The sequence below is a fragment of the Silurus meridionalis genome, chromosome 27 (genome assembly GCF_014805685.1).
Source record: "Silurus meridionalis isolate SWU-2019-XX chromosome 27, ASM1480568v1, whole genome shotgun sequence".
NCBI classification, from domain to species: Eukaryota; Metazoa; Chordata; class Actinopteri; order Siluriformes; family Siluridae; genus Silurus; species Silurus meridionalis.
The window spans coordinates 16,976,165-16,997,708 of NC_060910.1; the positions used below are offsets into that span (position 1 = coordinate 16,976,165).

The 21,544-nt window shown below is 39.5% G+C and overlaps 1 protein-coding gene across 1 annotated transcript in view; it reads left to right on the forward strand.

Moving 5' to 3' along the window:
- zmat4a (zinc finger, matrin-type 4a) overlaps nt 1–20,710 on the forward strand; it is a 58,872-nt gene extending 38,162 nt beyond the window's left edge. The window contains 4 exon segments of the mRNA XM_046842172.1: nt 3,330–3,509; nt 3,512–3,538; nt 11,140–11,236; nt 18,671–20,710. Coding sequence (XP_046698128.1) covers nt 3,330–3,509; nt 3,512–3,538; nt 11,140–11,236; nt 18,671–18,698 — 332 coding nt within the window. The 3' untranslated portion in view covers nt 18,699–20,710.
- Nucleotides 20,711–21,544: the final 834 nt, after the last annotated feature.

Consider the following 21,544-nt stretch of genomic DNA (forward strand, 5'->3'; position numbering starts at 1 on the left):
GAAAGAAAGGATACCTGGAGGGAGGGGACAAGGGGTACAGGGGGTACAGGGGATACCCGAGATGGAAAAACACTGTTCCAATGGGATGTTCAGAAAGCAGATTGTATTGTCAGGTTCCACAAACTGTTGTCCATATACTGTTATTACCTAACTGACAAAAGCGCCAAGTATAAGATGCATACTAATGGTCTCTTGAGGGTAAACTTTCTTTCGGCTTCTCTCATTAGGGGTCGCCACAGTGGATCATCCGTATTTATGATCCGCATGTTTGATTTGGCATGTTTTTACGCTGGATGCCCTTCCTAACGCAACCCTCCCTATTTATCCGGGCTTGGGACCGGCACTAAGAGTGCACTGGCTTGTGCAACCCTAATGGCTGGGTTCGGTTCCCTGACCGGGAATCGAACCTGGGCCGCGGCGGTGAGAGCGCCGAATCCTAACCACTAGACCTTAGTCAGAAAGTTTGTTTCAGGTGTTGATGATCTGACAGCAGTTACAGCAGTCAACACTTTAAATTTTTTCATCATTTCAGAGAGGAAAAACAGGTTGAGAGAAAGGATACCTGGAGGGGGGGACAAGGGGTACAGCGGGTACAGGGGATACCCGAGGTGGAAAAACACTGTTTCAATGGGATGTTCAGAAAGCAGATTGTATTGTCAGGTGTCCACAAACTGTTGTCCATATACTGTGTTATCACTTAACTGACAAAAGCTCCAGGTATAAGATGCATACTAATGGTCTCTTGAGGGTACACTACAGTAAGTATATATACTATTGCAACAGCCAGAGGACCAGTTTCTTTGAAAACTTCAAAATAACATTTGAATTGTATGAGGCAGTGGTAGCTCAGTGGTTAAGATGGTGGACTTCTGATGGTAATTTCAAATCCAATTGTGAGTATGACACATCCCAGCACTGCCAAGCCCTCGAGCAAGGCCCTTAACCATCAACTGCTCAATCGTACAAATGAGAAAATTGTAAGACGCTTGGTCAAGGGTGCCTGCGAAATGCTTTAAACGTAAATGTCTATCAAAAGTCATGCGTCTGTAGTGTAACTGTGGAAATGTCCTACCATTCTTCAAAAGAAAGGCGAAGAAAAAGACAAAAAGCCTCAGCTAGATCTCCAGCGTAGAGTCTGAGCTCCTGTCGCAGGCTGAAGGATGATATAGACTTGACACACGGTTCAAACTCATTTCTCCGCACACCGGATACGCTGCCTGATAAATGCCCTCCTTGTTCCCGTTCTCTCGGCTAATAAAACTAACAAGATTTCATTCCTCTTCCCATGAAATAAACTTTTTTTTATTTCCTAGAAACAACCTCCCCTATTTTTTTGGTTGTCTGGCTGATAGATGATTTCTTCTAAAAAGCCATGTGTCAGCTTTGCTTCCTTGCTAACCCATGCTACTCATATTAAATCAAAATGGAAGAAACTCCGAGTGGGGTGAAGACATTACTTACTCCAATGCGCTTTTAATGCCTAACTACATCTAAGACACACACAATAATGGCATTATGATACCGTCTTCACACCTTTGCTCATACCATACTCCCAACTCTTCTTTTTCTCTATTCTCTGGTGTACTGAGCTCCAAGATACAGTCTTCACAATTCATTGCTTTAGAGTAGGCTGGGAAACATGATTGTAATGCACAGTACAAAGATGAACAACGGCTCCAATAATCTATGGATAATTCCGCCTATACCATGGTCACTTACCAGCTTTGAACCGGCTACTCAGGTGCTTGTTCACTCCCTTATCATTCCAAGACTAGACGATTGCAACTTGCTCCAGACAGGTCTGCCACTGTAAGACATTTGACCTCTGCAACTGATCAAAAATGCAGTCCTCTGACTTGTTTTCAACTATTTCAACTATTGCATTTGGCAAACGCCCTTATCCAGAGCAACTTTCATTGATCTCATTCATACAACTGAGCAGCTGTGTGGTTAAGCGGCTTGTTCAGGGGTACAAAAGGGAATCATGACCTTTGGATCCAAAGTCCAATGCCTCAACCACTAAGGGTTCTAGAAACAGTGCTGAGGCTTGGCAAAACTTGTTGCATTACCGAGAAAATGAAAAACAAAAATTGCAGAGAATCTCGAAGAGGTTCTTGTGACGGAAAACGTCAAATCAACCCTAAAAACCATAAAATGTGTTACATGCAGTTAATTGACACAGAGAAAATCAACGGAATTATGAGTTACAATGATATATTTCACCGATATTTCGGAAAAAAACGCTCGAGTTTGCTGGATTTCGTTACAGTATCACGCTCCACCAAAGGCGATAAGCTGCAAGAATTCCAGATTTCTGCTTCGCCATCATCATATCGCAGCGTATTCGCAGCGGTTAATTACCCCGATTCAAATTTTGCCCGGCTAGCATGTCATTTCGAAGTCTTAAGAACAATAGCAAGGGAGGGGAAAAGGGCTGTAAAAAAAATAAACAAATAATAATACAAAAAATAAATGGCAGACGGAAGAAAGAAATCTCAGCTCTTGGCAGGTTACGATTATCTCAGTGGGATGAAAGGATATTTCTGCGTGCCTGCTGTTTACGCTTGTGTCCCAGATTCTGCGCTCATGCTGATAAATGGAAGCGTTGTAGTAATCAGCCTTGTCTACGTGATGATGGGGAGGGGGGGGATATAATAACAATAAACATTAGATTTGCTTTTCTACTGATGTTGAATGGCATCATCACGTCAAATGAGGTCCTGACTCTGTCGGCTGGCGAAGATCATCACATGGAAACTGCGAAGCCAGTTAGCTTTCTTACTGTGGTGTCATTTGAGATGTTTTTATTTGATTTTGTGTTAATATGAGACCAAATGGCGCCTTATTGAGAGTTCTGGACAAACAAGGATTTTGGGGTGGGGGATAGAACAATTTAGAGTATTAGAAACAGAATATTTGTTTTTTCATAGACCGGCATTTCGTACCAGCGCAGGGTCCGTCCTGTTAACAGTCGTACACGTGGAAGGTAAGCGAGCAGAAATAAGCAGATTAGGGTTCAAGTATTTTTTCCGCCCTCCAATTGTCAGTCGTTTTTGCTTATGCGACAGATTAGGGCAAGAGCTCATTATTTCCCGGCCTGTGGCGATGCTGCAGATGGCAGAATGGAAAATCTCAACACAGTTGTTAGTAATTGCAGGATTCTTCTCGATAAAGACAAAGGCAGCGGTAAGGGGAAAGGGGACAAGGAATGAAAACGGCCCAGAAAAGAAAATGAAATACAAGTAAAATCAAAGCAAAGAAAACTTGCGAAAACTCTCCAACCTCATCCTTAAAGATTATCGACACATTTTATTCTCTGTGTCCTTCAGAAGTGACCCCCAGTCCGGTAAAAAAGCCATCTGAAAGCTGGCCACAGCTAAACGGAGATTCGGATCGCTACTGCCAGCTGTGCCACGCGTGGTTCAACAACCCAGGCATGGCGCGGCAACATTACGATGGCAAGAAGCACAAGAAGAACGCAGCACGTGCTGACCTACTGGAGCAGCTGGGAAGACGCTGAACATGGGTGAAATGAAAGGTAATGCCCGAATTTCGCATGTCCTCCCTCAACTGGTTGCCCCATCTCACTTCCCGAAAACTGTACAAAGGTCACTTGGTCAAGACAATGTAATGGTCTGAGGGTAACTCAGCGACTAAATGCGTTCTAAATTGGAGCCTAAATCTTTTATCTATTAAACAGCTCAGGCATTTTAATGCGGAAGTCACACTAAATCTTCTCTTTAAGATCTTTATTTTTCTTTAAGGCTTTATTTTCCCATTTTCTCGTTATTGAGTATATGTACGAGTCTCCTTATTAATATGTCAAGGAAATTGTCTGTGTTATTATAAGCACGTTATATTCGTTCATATGTTCATAGTATATGTCTGACCAAAGGAAATGTTTTTGGATGATGAAATGAACTGTGTATAGCTGCTTCTTCGAGAACATTTTTGCCTTGCATTAATTGCCCCGCATTTAAAGACCAGCAAGAACCCAAGACTAAGACATGCTGAAGAACTTACTCTTTTTTCTGCATGAAAGTGATTTTTCCCCCAGTGATTACTCCAATATGTTCAGCAGATCCATGACACAGTTTACTATTATACATGCGACACATAAAGATTTGTTCCACTTGATCTTAAAATGTCTTTTATACCTTTGCCATGTTAGGTCCATCAAAAGACTTAATGGACTCCATTTAACCCAAAAGGAAAGAAAACTGTTTCCCCAAGTTCCTGAAAACCTTAATTTGTAATCATCATCTTTTGTTTTAGCCATGTATTAAAACTAGTAGGGAAGAAGTCCAGGTTGGAGATGCATTGTATGGGAATGAAAAGATGGTGTTGAGAAATGACCAGTACATTTTGGATCTGACCTTGAGATGTATTTTGGCCATGTTTAAACAAAGTCAAATGTGCAAAAGAGGTAAAAAATAAATAAATAAATAAATAAAGAATTAAAATAGGGTATGTCTATAGACATATTTAAAATGTACAGTCTGAGTTCAAGGCACGTGAACTTGCCGATGAGGGGGTAAAATACCCTTGGATCAGCAGGGGTCCAAGGTGTAAACTAAACTATACATGTTTATGGTTCCAAAAACATTTGTTCTATCATCCTACCTTTAAAAAAATGTCCCGGAAAGGGAATTGGCACCTGGTAACTGGTGTCCCCTAAGTTCTTCTGTTGATGCATGTTTTTACACTACCTGTAGACTAATGCAAACTTGTGGCATGAGGCTAGAAACAAAAAAGATCCAAAGTGGAGTGATTGGGTGTAAAATTAATTGTGGTGTTGAGAAGTAACCAATACAGTTGTGTGTACAAAAGAGACCCAAAAGACTATGTCTAGCAAAACATTTAATCTGTATAGTTAAAGGTCAAGGAAACAGACTTGCTGATGAGACCCCTTTGATGGGGCCAACTTAGTGCTCCTTTGGCATCAAATGGATTCGACTTTGAGGTGGCATTGATTTGAATTTACACAAGGTAGCATGTTTAAAGGGGTCCAAAAGCTACATCTATACAAACATTTATCTGGACAGTTAAAGGTCTAGGCATGTGGATTTGCTGATGAGGCCCCTTTGATGAAGGCAAACTTAGTGGACTTGCTGATGAGCCCCTTGAATGAAGGCGGACTTGGTGGACTTGCTGATGAGCCCCTTTGATGAAGGCAAACTTAGTGGACTTGCTGATGAGCCCCTTGGATGAAGGCGGACTTGGTGGACTTGCTGATGAGCCCCTTGGATGAGGGTAAACTTGTTGGCATCACTTTGAGGTGTCCTTGATTCGAGTTTTCACAAGGCAGCATGTTCAACAGGGGTCGAAATGCTACATCTATAAAAACATTTAAATTGTATTGTCAAAGGTCAAGGCAAATGGACTTGCTAATGAGATCTAAATGAAGGAGGAAATGTCCTGGGATCAGAGGTCTTTAATAACAGTGTCCTAGGTGTAGGCTAAATACACTTCTAATAGTGATGCATCACTTAAAATTCCTTTTTCATCCTGACCTTATATCTGTCTGGGAATAGTTCCAAAAAGTCGTATTGGCCTACCTTTTCACCAGTGCACAGAAATGCGCACAGTCATGCTTTATCATCATTACATCCCCAAAAGGTTATTTGTCAGTTTGGGCTTTTTAAATGGAAGATTGAACCTTTCAAAAGCTTGTGCATTCTCTCAACTAATACTGTATCAATAATAATTTCCAAACCCACTCAGTTGTTGTAGGTTCTGCTTCAATAGAGCATATAAATGGTAATGATTTAAGCACACAGTACTCAGCAAGTAAATTTTTACATTTGATCATTTAAATGTATAATTTGATGATCATACAGTCCATTCTATATTTATTTGCACCGTCAATGAAAATAAATGGAAATTATTGGAAGAAGTAAAAAAAGAATTCCTATGGTTACTTCGATTTCATTCTTCAAAAATGACTAATAGCTAATCATTTTCATATGTAGGTATTTTCGGTGGTAAAACGTGACCGAATTATCGACGTCATATCGTGTCATTTATCATCGTGCAAAAAAATCAATCAAAGGATATTTGTGGCTGGTTGGTGGCTGGTGGTCCATGTGCACTTGAAAAAAATTAATAGCATTGTCAAATTCCAATAAGTCCCCAACAGGTTTCAGCACAAGACCTGGTCTCCTCTGCCAAGAGGTAGAAAATCAATGCTTATGCTCAATGATTGTCAATATTTGCAAAAAAACAACAACTGAGGAATATCATAAAACTTAAAATGTTCTGCATAAAGGAATAGTCCGAGGCCCATCTGCAAACGTCTCCAATTTGTTAGATAGTGGATGATGTACTGTTTTAGCCACTCTTTTCCTACATTTGGCTGTAACTTGTTTCACACTTTGTATATTCAAATGGTATCTTTAGTGGGGTTTTGTGGTACCCATCAGGCTCTTGTTAAAAAACTTCGCACTAGAAAAATTTCCATGCACACATTCTTATTATTAAAAACATTTCGATTTTGTTTGACAATGCTGTATGCCAATGAATGTTTTATGATCTAACGTGAAGAACGTTGCATTATCGTTCATCCCTGAATAATGCATATTGGAGATTTGAGAATTTATTCAGTGCAAACAAATCACATGTCTCGTGAGAATTAACCAACCCTCTCTCTTTCCCAATGAGGAAATCTGTATTTGTCCAGGCTTGCCGTTCGTTAAAGTCATGAGGCCGTTTCCTCGGGCTGTAAATGTCAACACGGCCCTAATGAGGGCGCCTCGCCAGCACGATTATCAATTAGTAATGATGTCGCAAATCATTCTAAACTTTAAAAGGAGAGAGGAACAGTGGCGCGCCGGCCGAGCGACTCCAATAGGAAGGAGGCGATGGGGTTGTGTAATTCGGCGGATTGCTGGAGGCAGTCTCATCTTTCACACAATGAGTGTACAGTCAGCTGCAAGATCAGCTTGTTCTCGCACATTGTCTCTCTCGCCATTCTTCTCAGCGTCTGTATAATTTTTTTTTCTTTCCTACACATACGCAGCGCCGCAGACTCTTTTCAGTGTTTTGAGGGAGTTGCTGCAGCACAAAGGAGAGATGGAACTTTGAAGATTGCTATGTGATTAAATATTCATAGTTTTTCAATGGAGTGGCTCACGCTTGAGTTTTTTTTATTTTTTTTATTTTTGTTTGTTTGACTGATTGTGTGTATTGCTCTGTGGGTATTGACCAGCTTTGATCCCCTCGATCTTTTCCCTTTTCATTACCTTAACTCATTTCAAAGGTTTGCTTTGCAAGTTAGATTTTTGCTTTCTATATTTCCTGGACAGTTCTACTACTAGTATTGTAGTAAATATATGAAATATATTAATAGAATTGTACTCAGCATCAAAAGTTGAATACAAACTTCCACATTTTGGGAGTAAGAACTCTTATTGGTGAGCAAGGGAGCAAAAACCTTTCCATACTGTACCTCTGACACTGGAATTAGGGGAGTAGAATCCTTTTTTGGGGCTCCAACAATGGAAAAAGAAAATTTGTATGAGCAGCTTTTACAAGAAATATATAATGGCACAGACTATGTAGTATGTGCCACAGTAGACTTCTTCCATAGTTCTCTATAAAATTCATCCATAGTTACTATACTGGAATAATCTTCTTTCGGCTTTTCCCATTAGGGGTCGCCACAGCGGATCATCCGTCTCCATACCCCTCAGTCCTCTACATCTGCCTCTTTCAAACCAACTACCTGCATGTCTTCCCTCACCACATCTATAAACCTCCTCCTTGGCCTTCCTCTTTTCCTCCTTCCTGGTGGCTCCATCCTCAGCATCTTCAGCTCTGCTACCTCCAGCTCCACCTCCTGTCTTTTACTCAATGCCACTGTCTCTAAACCATACAACATCTCAGGTCTCACCACAGTCCTATAAAATTCCTTGAAATCTGACGCACTAAAGAATGAGGGAGCAGAAATGTTTTAATACACGATACACCAGAAAAGTGGGAGCAAAATTCCTTAATGCCTGACCTGGTACAAATGTGGAAGCACAAATGTTTTGATACCGACATGCTAGAAATGTGGCAGCAAAAATTCCCTGATACCCGACACAGAAATATTGGAGCCAAAATTTCATGATATCTGGCATGCTAGAAATGTTGGAGCAGAAATTGCTTGATACCTCACAAATCAGAAATATGGCACTGAAGTTCCTTGTACCTCACATGCTAGAAATATGGGAAAAGAAGATACCTGAGACTTCAGAAATGTGGGAGCGGAAATGCCTTGATATCTGACACTCTAGAAGTGTAGAAGCAGAAATTCCTTGATAGCTGACAAATCAGATATATTGGAGCAAAAATTCCTTGATGTCTGACATGTTAAATATGTGGGAAGAAAAATTATTTGATACCTGACACACTAGAAATGTAGAAGCAGAAATTCCCTGATACCTGATACATCAGAAATAATAGAGCAGAAATTCCTTGAAAGCTGACACATCAGAAATAAAAAACTGATTCTTAATACCTGGCATATTGAAAACAGGGGACTAAAGATGATTCCTTTGATCCGTTGATTCCTGACCATGTCGGTAATATGGAAAACTTTACGCTGTACTTGTTCAAGTGAAAATTCACAGCTTTCAAGCTGCCAATGTTTTGTTTTCTCGACTTGTTACTAACCAGTTTGCTCAGATTTTCTGTCAAAGAGCGTCATAATTGCCGTAGCAACACTGTCCCTTTTTTCCCCACTCCTATATTTTCATTTTGTCCAATCTCTGTGACTGTCAGTCAGAGTCAGTCACAAGGAGTTTTTTCCTCCTCTGTAATTGGACACCGTTTGTTTATCGTATTTTTTTTTTTTTTTTTGGCGCTGTTTCTCCAAGAGACATTACACATTGATTTTTCTATCCTTTAACTGCAAGAAAAAAATACTGTTTTCTTTTAAAATGTCATCCAGGCTTAGGAAAGTTCTTGATTTGACCTTTTTTTGCCAACCTTTTAATTCCGTTCATCTTTTTTTATTTTTTTATTTTATTTTATTGAATTAATGATATTGTGTACTTTTGATGACCGCCAGAGTAATATGACTTCAAGGTTTTATTAGGGACCGAGCTCTGAAGGTGCACCCTGTTGTTATTCCAACTATTATTATTCTTCCTTTTCTTTTTCTGGCTAGAGTATTGAAAGGCAGCTCACAGAACCTTCTAGAATGGGTGAAACATTGTGAAAAATATTTGGGACGAATACTGCTAACGCTTTAGTGCCACCATCGGGTGACAGTGCCGACTTGTAGTCAAGAACTGTTTGTTACTTATATCAGTTGAATAAGTGCTATTTACAGTTCTTTTTTTTATAAATATAACTTCTTGAAATATGCAGAAATGAACACACCAACAAAGTCACTTCCTGTTGACCATCTTGGATTTTGTATACAAATGATGTCAAATCGACACCAAATTTAGCATTGACTGTCTTGTTCATGTCAAAGTCAATGTTAATACTCCAAACTGTTTGCTTAAAGAATCTGAAAGAAAAGCCACCAAATAGGAAGTGAGACTTTATCCCAGCAATATCTCAGCAACAACTTGGCACATACTGTATGCATGAAATTTGGTAAGCATTTTTAGGACCTGGGGCTATTTTCTTGCAAGAGCCATCTACTCATCAAAAGTTGCTAAACGTACTGGGAATGCTCAGTAGCATTCTAAACATCTAAAGACTTTTATTGCAATTTCAACCCCAAATTTGATCACATTTTCACCAAATTTGCCATACTCTACGTTCAGACCGACTCGGACAAAAGTTAGCGAAAGAAATTTGAATATTTCAATAATTTGCCTGTAATGAGGCAATGAACGAATGAATGTGACAGCATGGCAGCACCTGTCATCAGCATCGTGTCCAATGTTCACCAGATATGGCTCTCATTTAGCTGTACACCCTGCTGCCCATTTGATTATCTGGAACTTACCTCCAGCAATTTCACCACTGTCCATGGTCAGAACATAGACATTCTGAGCCCATCTAGAGAAGTTTTCACAGTCACGTCCTAGGACTTCTCGGTGCTTAACTCCTCCAATATTTACGCTCAATAAGGTAAGAAACTAATTATACTGTGTCCCTCCCATCTGCTAGATTCGGCAATAACAGATCAGCGTGCCATGATTATTATTTTTACGCCATCTGCTTGTTACCGAACAGATGTGTCTTCTTCATTTTCATTCATAGTTTTGTTTTTTTTCCGGATCATATTTAAGCGCATGTAAGCACAATATCAGGCAATAGGGGTATACGGAAAAACGCTCTGTCCAAAGAACTGACATTTCCAGATGTAAAGGTCATGTGACCCCCTTTTGCTTGCCGCCCACTACAACAAGTACTTACAACAAACTTTCTTTCGGCTTCTCCCATCAGGGATCGCCACAGCGGATCATCCGCATGTTTGATTTGGCACATGTTTTTACGCTGGATGCCCTTCCTAACACAACCCTCCCCATTTACACTAAGAATGGCCGGGGTTGGTTCCCTGACCGGGGATCGAACCTGGACCACAGCGGTGAGAGTGCCACATCCTAACCACTAGACCACCAGGGGTCCTACAAGCACTTACAACAAATAGTTACAATTAAAAAGAAAAAAAAAGAAAGAGAAATGTAATAACAACAACGATACACCGAAGATAAAGCTATGTTCTGAGTTGAGTCTAAGGGGGAAAAAAAGGAGGCTATTTTTGTTCACAAGGCTGAATGTGTGTGGGTGTTGGGACCATATATTTGGGATATATTTATAGGAAATTGTGCTTTAGAAAATATATAAATAAATTGAAGGTTAGGCAGTGCACAAGTCTGAGAATGTGGCTCAGTCCAAAATAACAGGCATCCGTGGTATGTTTTGTGTGTGTGTGTGCTGTGATAGATCTGAATCCCCCCCCCCCTTTATTTAATCACACTTATGAAATAGCGCATTATGAAAATGGCTCTGGATCTAATATTCCATGACTTAATTCCGTGTCTCGTAATGACCTCCTATGTCGCATTAATAAAGATCCTCCAAATACATCATACGTTTTTAATTTCGTTTCTTCACTCTGGAGCTTGTTTCCGTCGTTCCCACAGTCTTTGCTAAACCTTTGTGTGTGTGTGTGTTTCTGGTTTGTCGTTGCAGGTCTGAAGCGCAGCTACACTTGCGACGTGTGCAGCGTGACTCTCAACTCGGTGGCACAATACCACGCACACCTGCAGGGCTCCAAACACCAAAACAAGTGAGGACACAACATACAGTACACGCATTTTGTGTGTGTGTGTGTATGTTTGTAAAACGTCAGTTCGTATATCCGTCCCACTGTCCCTAATAGATTTTGCCTCACAGGTGGCGCAGATTAAATTCTCTCACGCCTCAGCAGCCCTGTAATACTGCCTCATATAGGAAAACTTTCTTCCATGCATAAATCAGCATCACCAGAAAGAAGGGAGCGAAATCAAATTCCGTCCGTTATTATCGGATAGAGAAACGACATCGGGGTGAAAATTGCTGATTGGTGCACTGATTGGACAAGCTGCCAATTCCCGCCTTATGGAATCTATTAATGATGAAACATCAGTAATCTTCACTCGTGTTCGTCATTTTCTTATTGATCTTTCCGTCCTCTGTTGTTCTTTTCAAGAGCACCTTTAGAGTAGACATTCATTGATAGTCCCTAAGTTTTTATTAACGAGTGAGCCAGAGGTGACATTGGCAAGAGAAAACTCCCTCAGAAAACATGAACCTTGAGAAGAACCCATTTCAAATGGTGAACCCAGTCTCATCTGGTTGACATCTAGATCGCTGTTCCTTGTTGTTCCATCATTGAGGTTATCAACGCCGATGGTAGCCCTAAGCAATTGAAGCAAACTATTGATAATAAATAAAGTCCAAATTCATTTTCATACCTTCTGACTTAACGGTTCACACCTACCTAAAGGATCTCAACACGCTTCTCACTGACACTGTCTTATCAATGCAGTCTTACAGTCCTTTTAAAAATCCTAAATCTCTCAAAGCCTTTCATCTCCAAACTTCACCTCTACTGACCTCTATTTATATCGCTCTCTGAGGGGACACTGGGTGGGTGGACCTCCGTAACCTCGTGCCAGGTGACTTCAAAACAAATACATTCAAGCGGAGATGATGCCAGTTGGCAAATTAAGTCACGTGACGCTCACATCCAATCACATAAAATTGCGGGGGCTCAGGTTCTGCTGAACAAGTGTAGATGAAGCAGCTACAGTTGCTTCATGGATTCAAGAACATTTCAGTCTCCCAATTAGTTCCATCTCCTGCTTTTTTTTCATCCAGGTAGATCTAATAGTAACCAAACCTAGTTATTTGTCAAATATATCGACCCAATAGTGTTGATTTGAGTTAAGAGATATGATATATAATACCACCCTCACCACCACCACCCCCGTCTTGGACTTTACCCATAGAAACATGCTCATCTCCCAACCCAGACTATTCTAGGCTTTCCAGTGTTCAGCAGAGACCTGCGGTTTATCAGGGCGAAAAATAAACACGTCTCCACGGGGAGACGAGACAAAACAAGGCATATCGATTGTTACTTTTACACCAGCTCCTCTCCACTCCCCCCACACACAGACCCCACCCCCGAAAGGCCATCAAATATTTTACACATACAGTAGTCTTGTGGAAAGGGGTCACAAGGTGACGGCTTCCAAACAAATAAATAATTATTAAGTGATTTTCTTGGTCACAGAGCTTCCAAAGTTCAAGAAAGTTCAAGAAAAGCCCAGGTTGCAATCATGCAATCATTGTGTGGGTGAGGCATGAGAAATAAAGCAAATATGTTTGAATAGTAAAATATTTTTATTCCACTTTTTCACCATCGTCCAAGCGAAGGAAAAAAAATCACTCGAATCTAATTTGGATTTTTTTATTATTATTTAATGGAATATAATTTTTTCGTATAAATACCAGCCATGTAGTAAGCTTGGGGTTAGATCGTTACATGTTACAGCACCCTATGGAGCATGGAGGGTTAAGTGCATTGCTTAATGGCCCCAAAGTGGCAGGTAAGCTAGTTTCTTAACCGTTATGCTAGCTGACTATTGGCATTACATGAGGCACGTCTTCAGAATTAGAAGTATTTAGAAGTTGTAGATAAGTGAATGTTTGAATTCTTATATGGCGGTCATGAGTTGCCCCACCAGGTTGCCCTGTGTAAATATTTATATATGATGCTACATCTTATAGCAGCTTTTTTAGCAACTGAACTAAGGTTTTTAGGCAAGTTCTAGCCAAAAAAAAAAAAGGCACCCTTCTCTTCTGTATGCCAAAATACAAACCATAATATACATTTATGTCGAAATTTTATACATGAAGAGTTTCAAAAAATTAATCTGAGCACCCCGTCACTTCCCCCTAAAAAATCCTATAAAGTAAGTGTAATGCTAAACCGGCAGCCTCATTTTTGAGGCTTTATATCACTTCTTAGCTTCCTTGAAGTGTCAGAATGCCACAGATTGTGACTCATACTCACAAATCCACCTTTATTCCGCCCGCTTAACCCTGCAGCTTTGGTGAAAATACGAGCTTTTGATGTTTGACTTTGACGGATGGAGCTTGAATCTCAGCGATCTCTCTAAAGCTCACAAGTGCGGTTCGAGCGTGACACGGGCGCGCCTCGGGACGGCTGGTTTATTGCCGGAACACCGCTCCGTCATTTCCCAGGTTAGAGAAAGGGAAGCTGAGTTGTGAAGAAGAGGCAGTCGATGGTGAGTTTACCACATCGGCAATGCCAGCAGATATAGCAAGGCTATATTACTACTACTACTACTACTACAACTACTACTATTACTACTACTAATAATACTAATAATACTGTTATAATACTGAACCGATAAATTTAAATGATACAAATACACATTTTAATACAAATGAAAATGATAATTGTAAAAAAACTAAAGAAACCAGAAGGAAAGAAAGAGAACATAAAGTAATATCAATTTTTATAAACCTCCTGAGATTCTGTTCAGCCAAGCCCGGCACCACTGCGAAAAACCCGCTTACATGCCTAGTGAACCGAGAACCACCAAACAGCTGGGAAGGATCCCCCTGACTGTGCCAATGAAAACACGAACCATCACTGGACAAACAGGAAGGAAAAAGCTTTCTCATGTCTGAGCTGACAAGTCGCGAAGAAGAGGTCTAAAGCCGTAGAGAGTGCCGAAGTATCCGAGAAGTCTTTTCATCCTCCATAACGCAGTAAGCGACCAGAATACCGAGTTTCACCTGCTAATAGACACCATCTGCTCCATTTTTCCCTTTAATTCGCGTACAAAGTAGACCTGTTTTCCCTCGAGTGATTAGATATTCGCTTTGTAGTGAGAGCTACGAAAGACCAAAGGAAAACCATATGGTAGCTGGATCATCCAGAAAATAATGAACAATTCTTCAAGGGTTCGGTGAATGTTGTACCTCCTGTGAGTCCTGAGCTTAATGTTGAAAAACATTTGGATTACTTGCTGTGCCAGAGCGCATAGTTCTATAGGATTTCGGATTTCATTTGTAGCATAAACACATCATAACCTGTGATAACTTTGTGTACTAGTTGATTATCCCATTGTCGCTAAAGAGGGTGGGTAGCTTAGTGGTTGAGACATTGGATTTTGAAACAAAAGAGCCAGAGTTCAAATCCCAGCCATTCGAAGCTGCTATTCCTTGGCCCCTGTGCAAGGTGCTAACCACATAGCTGCTCAGTTGTAGAAATGAGATAAGTGTAAGTGACTCTGGAGAAGGGCATCTGCCAAATGCTATAAATGTAAATGCTAAAAAACCCAATTCAGTTTTACCTAGAAAGTTTCATTAAAACATCAAGTGATGGTAAGCCTTGACTATTAATCTCAACCAATCAAGTTCAAAGTTTGTTGAAAAAAAAATAATAATAACTTGACTATAGTATGACTATCAATCCTTATAATGTTGCTTCACCAAACTAAACGGAAAATTGTACATTGTCGCTATATAAGTCAATATATCTTGTAGCTAAATACAATTCTCACAAGTAGAATTTTTTTGCCTACAAAACTACAGCAGAGACGTACAACCTTTTTATCACTATAAATCAAATGGCTAAACAGAAATAGACTAGCTGGTTAGCAAAGATTTGAAAATAATTGTTATATTTGCAGCATATCAGAACAAAATTTGTTCAGGGGTGCTTTGTGAGATGGTCTACTGTGAAAGTACTGTAGACTTAGAATACAGATAACAAGTTTCCAGTAGAAAATCTATATCTATTTTCCAGATACCCTACCTAGGGCACACGGCGAAGTTAACCCCACTGACTCATTGATACGATACATTTAAGCCTGTGTGTAAGCTAACACAGCACTTCCAAAAGCAGCTTATCCAAAAGCTTTCCGGTGGGAATTGGGAAGCGTCAGCGATAGATAATGCTTTGCAAATTCCTCTATCTTCAAATAAGAAGACAGAAGTCATGTGGCACAGTCAAAAATGCTCATGCATAATAACGAGCTTCTAGCCAAGGCCCACGGTACCTTTTCACTGAGCATCTGACTTCTCGCACAGGGTATTAATATGTAAATGGTCCATGCTGGGAATGAGAGGAATAATCTATCACGGTTTTTCAGACCAGTCTGGAGACAGAATTACTACAGAAGTGGGGGGCAATTTAAAGAGAGAAAAAAAAAACTGGGACTGCATAGGACATATCCTGTTTTAAAGGTTGTCCAAACACATGGGAATAAAGGTTCTGGGGTTTGAGGTCAAGTTTTGAAAAAGGAGAGAAAAGCTGAATGGCCCTTTGTGTTTCAGAAACATAGGCATTTTTACTAACCAAATGCTGCCCTTTAAGCGTGGCATTTTACCCGGGATGAACAATCGAATTGGATGCAGACTGTCCTGTGAAGAAGCATCAGGGGTCTTCATTTGCCAAATGCATAAACAATTCTACCCCCTGTCTTTTACCCACCTGAAACAGACCTTTTAAATGTCATATGTTGTACAGTGCTTTGTATCCCATCTTAAAAAACAGGCTGCCCTTCTTTGGCTTTCTGTAAATGCAGAGGTATTGACATAAAAAAATAATTTGGACTTATTTTTTAGCCTCACATAAAATTGCCCAAAATTCTGCCCAGAACAGTTTTCACATTAAAAAAAAAAAAAATATATATATATATATATTTATATATATATATATATATATACCCTGCACTTAACAATAATATAGTAGGCTCTGGGTTACTGATCTGAAGGTTGGGGCTTCAAACCCTGGTACTACCAAGCTGCCACCCTTGGGCTGTATCATGGCTCCTGATGTCCCTGGGATATGCAAAAGAATTTCACTGTGCTGTAAAGTACATGTGACAAGTATAAAGCTCCTTTTTTATGGAGTTTTGCATGTTATTGATGATGAAACAACTTAAATCAACGGTCACCCTGGATTGGGTGGAAGATCTCGTCTGGATACTGTCGATTTGTTTCCCGTCATTTGCCATCCTAGGGTTCTTATTCACAATTTGCTAATTTAAACATACTTTTAACACATTTGACAAAACAGTGTTTGTCTTTATTCTTTTACACCTGTTTTCTTCTTCTGCTTCCTTTAGGAGCGTATCATCTGTCTTTATACTACTCTGTCCTCTACATATGCCTCTTTCAAATAAACCACATACATGTCTTATTTCACCACATCCATTAACCTCCTCTTTGGTCTTCCTCTTATCCTCATGCCCGGCAGCTTCATCCTTATGTCACTCCTCTGCACATGTCCAAACCATCTCAATCTATCCTCCTTCACCTTGTCTACTTTTTGCATGCGCTGTCCCGCTAATAAACTAATTTAGAATCCTGTCAATCCTCGTCACTCCCCACGAAAACCTCAACATCGTTGGCTCTGCTACCTCCAGCTCTACCTCCTGTCTTTTAGTCAATGCCACTGTCTCTAAACCATACAAGATCTCAGGTCTCACCACAGTCCTATAAACTTTCCTTTTCACAAGGCAGATACCATTCTATCACGAATCACTCCTGTTTTACCCTTCTCCACCCACTCCACCCTGCCTGCACTCTTTTCTTCACTTCTCTAACACACTCTCCATTACTTCAGGTACCTAAAATCATACACCTTCACCACCTTTTCTCGCTGCAACCGCACCCCTCCACTGCCCTCTCTCTCATTCACACACATGTACTCTATCTTACTCCTAATGACTTTCCTTCCCCTTTTTTCCAGCGTGTACCTCCACCTTTCTAGACTCTTTACCACCTGCTCCCTGCTCTCACCACAAATCACAATATCATCCGCAAACATCATAGTCCATGGAAACTCCTGTCTGACCTCGTTCATCAACCTGTCCATCACCACTGCAAACAGGAAAGGGCTCAGAGTTGATCCTTGATGCACTTACACCTCCACCTTGAACCAGTCTGTCGTACCTACTGCACACTTCACTGCTGTCACATTGTCCTTATACATATCCTGCACCACCCTCACATACTTCTTTACCACACTTTCTTTCACCACATGTGAACCTCTAAAAAAAAAAAGACTTTATGGTGATCTTATCCTTACACTTCAGAGTTTCAGGACGTGAAATGCAGTCTAGAGAACCTTAATATAAAAATAATGTAAACCCTGTTGCTTTTTGATAATCGTTTGAGTGAGCTTGACATCCATGACCTAAATCCAAATGGTGCCTCTTGTTCGAGGACTGCAATATAAAACCATCATAACATGGTCCTGCTTTGGGAAATCCAATAATTCACAACAGATGCCTCAGGGGGTTAAAATAAGAGTTGACCTATTTTCCCATTGATGCTTGGTTGAAGGATTTATTGCTGATCACACCAACACCACGAGGATCTTTGACCTAGACAGTTCTCCTTTTGATTTCTTGTTTGTACCACTGATATTTCATCGATCCCTTGACATATTTGTCTTGATCAAGCAACTAATAGACTATGAAAAAAAAAAAAAAGTATTAGCCCTGGGAAAAACAGATGTTTTGCTATTACATATTATGATAGTCCTAGTGTACCTATCAAATGGACCTAAAGCTGTCCTTGACTTTTCCCAATTCTTTGCTTCCTTCTTACCCCCACTCTAGCCTAGGTGCCATTATCTTGAGTACACAAAAATGACACTCAATAAACCCCCTAATGCGAAGACTAAGAGGATCTGTTGTTCATCTTCTCGTATGTGATAACAGGTTCGATAAGAGGATGTCATTTACAGCAATAAGACAAAGAGCCGAAGCGTGAGAGAATGTCCGTTTAGATAAGCCTTTAAGTCTTTAAGCTAGTCAGTGAAGCATATCTGGCTTGGCTATTTGTTAAAGCAACACGAATGGACAAATTGTGCATGTTTGGGGTATAGGCACCATTTTATTAATGAATAGACAAATCATAATTGATCACCAGGATTATATCCTATGCACATGTTGATTTCATGACCTTAATTAAGCACAAGTAACTGTAGGACCACGATGCCAAATGATAAAATGCAAAAGATTAGGATCAAGTGCTATTTGATGAGCAGCAGACGAAAGGTAGACGCAATTCGAAAATATTGACATCGCTGCTCTGAGGTAATGTGGTTTATATTTACAAAGTAATGAAAAACATTTGCACTGATGTTGTGTCTGTGTGTCTGTGTTTCTGGTTTCCTCTCTCACAGCTTAAAGAATCAGTTATGTGTCCAGTAAAGCCTGCTGCCGGAAGCTAACTGTCAGATTGATTGATGTCACACGGGCTTTGATCGGCTCGTCCTGAAATCTCTGCCTCTTCCCTCCATCCGTCTCTCTTTCTGGATTTTATTTACCTTCTTGTCCTTATCTGTCCATCCCACTTAAGACCAAACTGATTTACTTTTTCTAGATTTGGATTTCATCCTTTATTTTTTTGTCAATTTATTTTGAATTTAAAAATGCATCGACTCCACTGTTCAAATCATGTACTTGAAATTATTTATGGGAATCGAATTGTCTCGTCTTTCTACGTTTCGTCCTACTTTGCGTTCGCTCAGCCAGGTCTTGCCTGCATGAGTTTTTTTTTTTTCTTTTTTTCGGTTTAGTTTTTCAACCCAGATAAGCAATATGTAAGGAAAATCTGCCAAATGTATTACCGATTTAATGGATTCTGGTTTAATAGCAACACTGAAAGAGAAAAAAAAAATGACAAGTAGTACTTTAAAGACAAAATGTATGTAGATCTTAAACTTCTACAACAAGGGCATTGTGGGTAATCTGATAGGAGATATGGCCATATCATCAGGGTTCTAAATCCAAAGATTTCAAAAGATCTTTGGCTTTAATTAATGGTTTCAAAAATTGACTCCCTTGTAAACACAAAGTTACTGATTTTCCCCGAAATATAGTTGATCGACCAACACATTTGGTGTCAGATGTTTTTTTTTTTTTTTTTTTGCCCTGGAGCTGCAAGGTTAACCAGTTTTAGTGTAGTTTACTTGCATGCTAAAGCGAAATCCAAACATCAAAACAATGTTAATCAACTCGACTTGGGCCAACGAGGAATCTTTTGAGATTTATAAAAAAAAATATTGTGATTGTGAATTTTTTTTTCTTTTAATTATATACAGAATATGCTACATTTTTAAGTGTGACTATTAAATTCTTATAGGTATCAATAATTAGGGAGAATTGCAACTAAGAACTGTCATTTTATAATGAATGAATTAGATTATTTATTATTAAAGGGGAATAAATAATAGTATTTATTTTTCTTGGCATTTATGACTTACTGTGTACGTTCAAAAAGTCAGTTTACGTTGGTTATGTGTCTGGAGATTTGTTCTTTTTTTTTTTTTATAATGTTTATTTTACTATAAACAATGGATGCATTATATAATATTGAGTGATTTGAGATTTTAAAGGAAAAGTTCAGAAAAAAAAAATACACATTTTTTTAGCATGTCTACAGCAGACGTCCCCCATAACAACCAGGTTACGACTCAGTACAAAGCCATGGATGAGTCGCAAGAACATTCTGGAGCAAATATCTATAGATTATCCATAATATATCCATTTCATGAAACATAATTTCCATTCTTGGTGCAGGTTCAGCAAATTATAAACATGAGTATTAAACAAACATCCCTGGAAAGTTTTCTGAAAAAGGAGGGAAAAAAAATGCCTCATATCTAAAAATACCATTTTATCTCTATAGGTTGTTTAAATGCTCCGAATCCCTTGTGTGTTATGTGGAAATACATTAGCTAATGAGTCAGTGAAGCTCTTAAAATTACAGTTTGAACAACTCCCAACCTTGTACTGGTTAACAGTGTGGAGATCCTTAGTCCAAATTCCTGGAGGTGTTTGGCGGAAGACCTTTACAGGATAAATTAGATATGTCGGATAAAAAACTTTGAGCTGATGTTAAACAAGTTCTGGCTGATTAATTACGAAGCTGTAAAAAAAGTGTACGTTTACTGAACTATTCCTTTAAGATACTTCATCTCTTTAATGTTAGAAAAAAAAAACATTTATAATAAGATTTGATATAAACAATGCCAATTTTTAGCACAAACAAAAACGTCTGAGTAATTCGGTTTTGCTCATTGTCACACTGAAGCTGTGTGAGCGGTGTCATTCCAGTATCAAGAGCAAGCTTCATATCTGCCTGAACACACTCCCTCCTTGTGCTAAAGGACCATGCGATCGACTGTAAATATCAAATAAAAAGACGCTTGCAGCCCTCACAAGTAGTCGTTTGTCCTTGTTTTGTCTTTGTTGTTTGAGTACATCATTTGCTTTCTCCAAAATAGGGGTCAAAAACAACGCAATAAACAACCCCAATCAAATTTACAAGTCAGTAAAGCAGAGTCACTGAAGTTTAAAGGACAGAGGGGCCTGAAAGCCACATTTGCTCATAGTACACACTAATTTTTTCAAGGTGATCTATGATTTCGCAAAACAGTAGGATCCAAACTGGGTAGGATTGTCACAAATGTTGCTGTGGGAAAAACTAGCTGCTGATATACACTAGGGTTTTTGTTGTTGCCAAGAGTTCTTTGTTTGCCACCTCTGCAAATGAGTGAATCTACTATCAATCGAAATTGGAATTTCTCTAAAAGCGGGTTTCCACCACAGTCTCTGGTTTCTTTCCTCAACCCACGTAAAATATACTAGTTGCATTGGCTACCCTTAATTTCCCCTAGAAGTTCCATGTAGGAACATGTACAGTATCATACCTTGTACTTGGATCCAGTTATGGGTTCTATTCCTAGCTGACCTTCAGTGTACCCACAGGACACAAAATTCACAATAAATGCCTATATGCCCCCTCTGTAGTGTCTGCTATTGCTACTGTCACAGTCACAACTGAACCAGGCAAATATGATATTTAAAACTATGTAAGGGTTTGGACAGTCCCTATAGTGGACCTATTTTGAGTAGGAGCAAAGGACAGCATTTGATAACACTAATAACCTCCGTAATAAACCTGATAAATGTGTAAATCATACAGTACACCCTCTGGGGTTCTATCTGTCAAGTACTGATGAATCCTATATTACATTTCTGCCCCCTGTGAG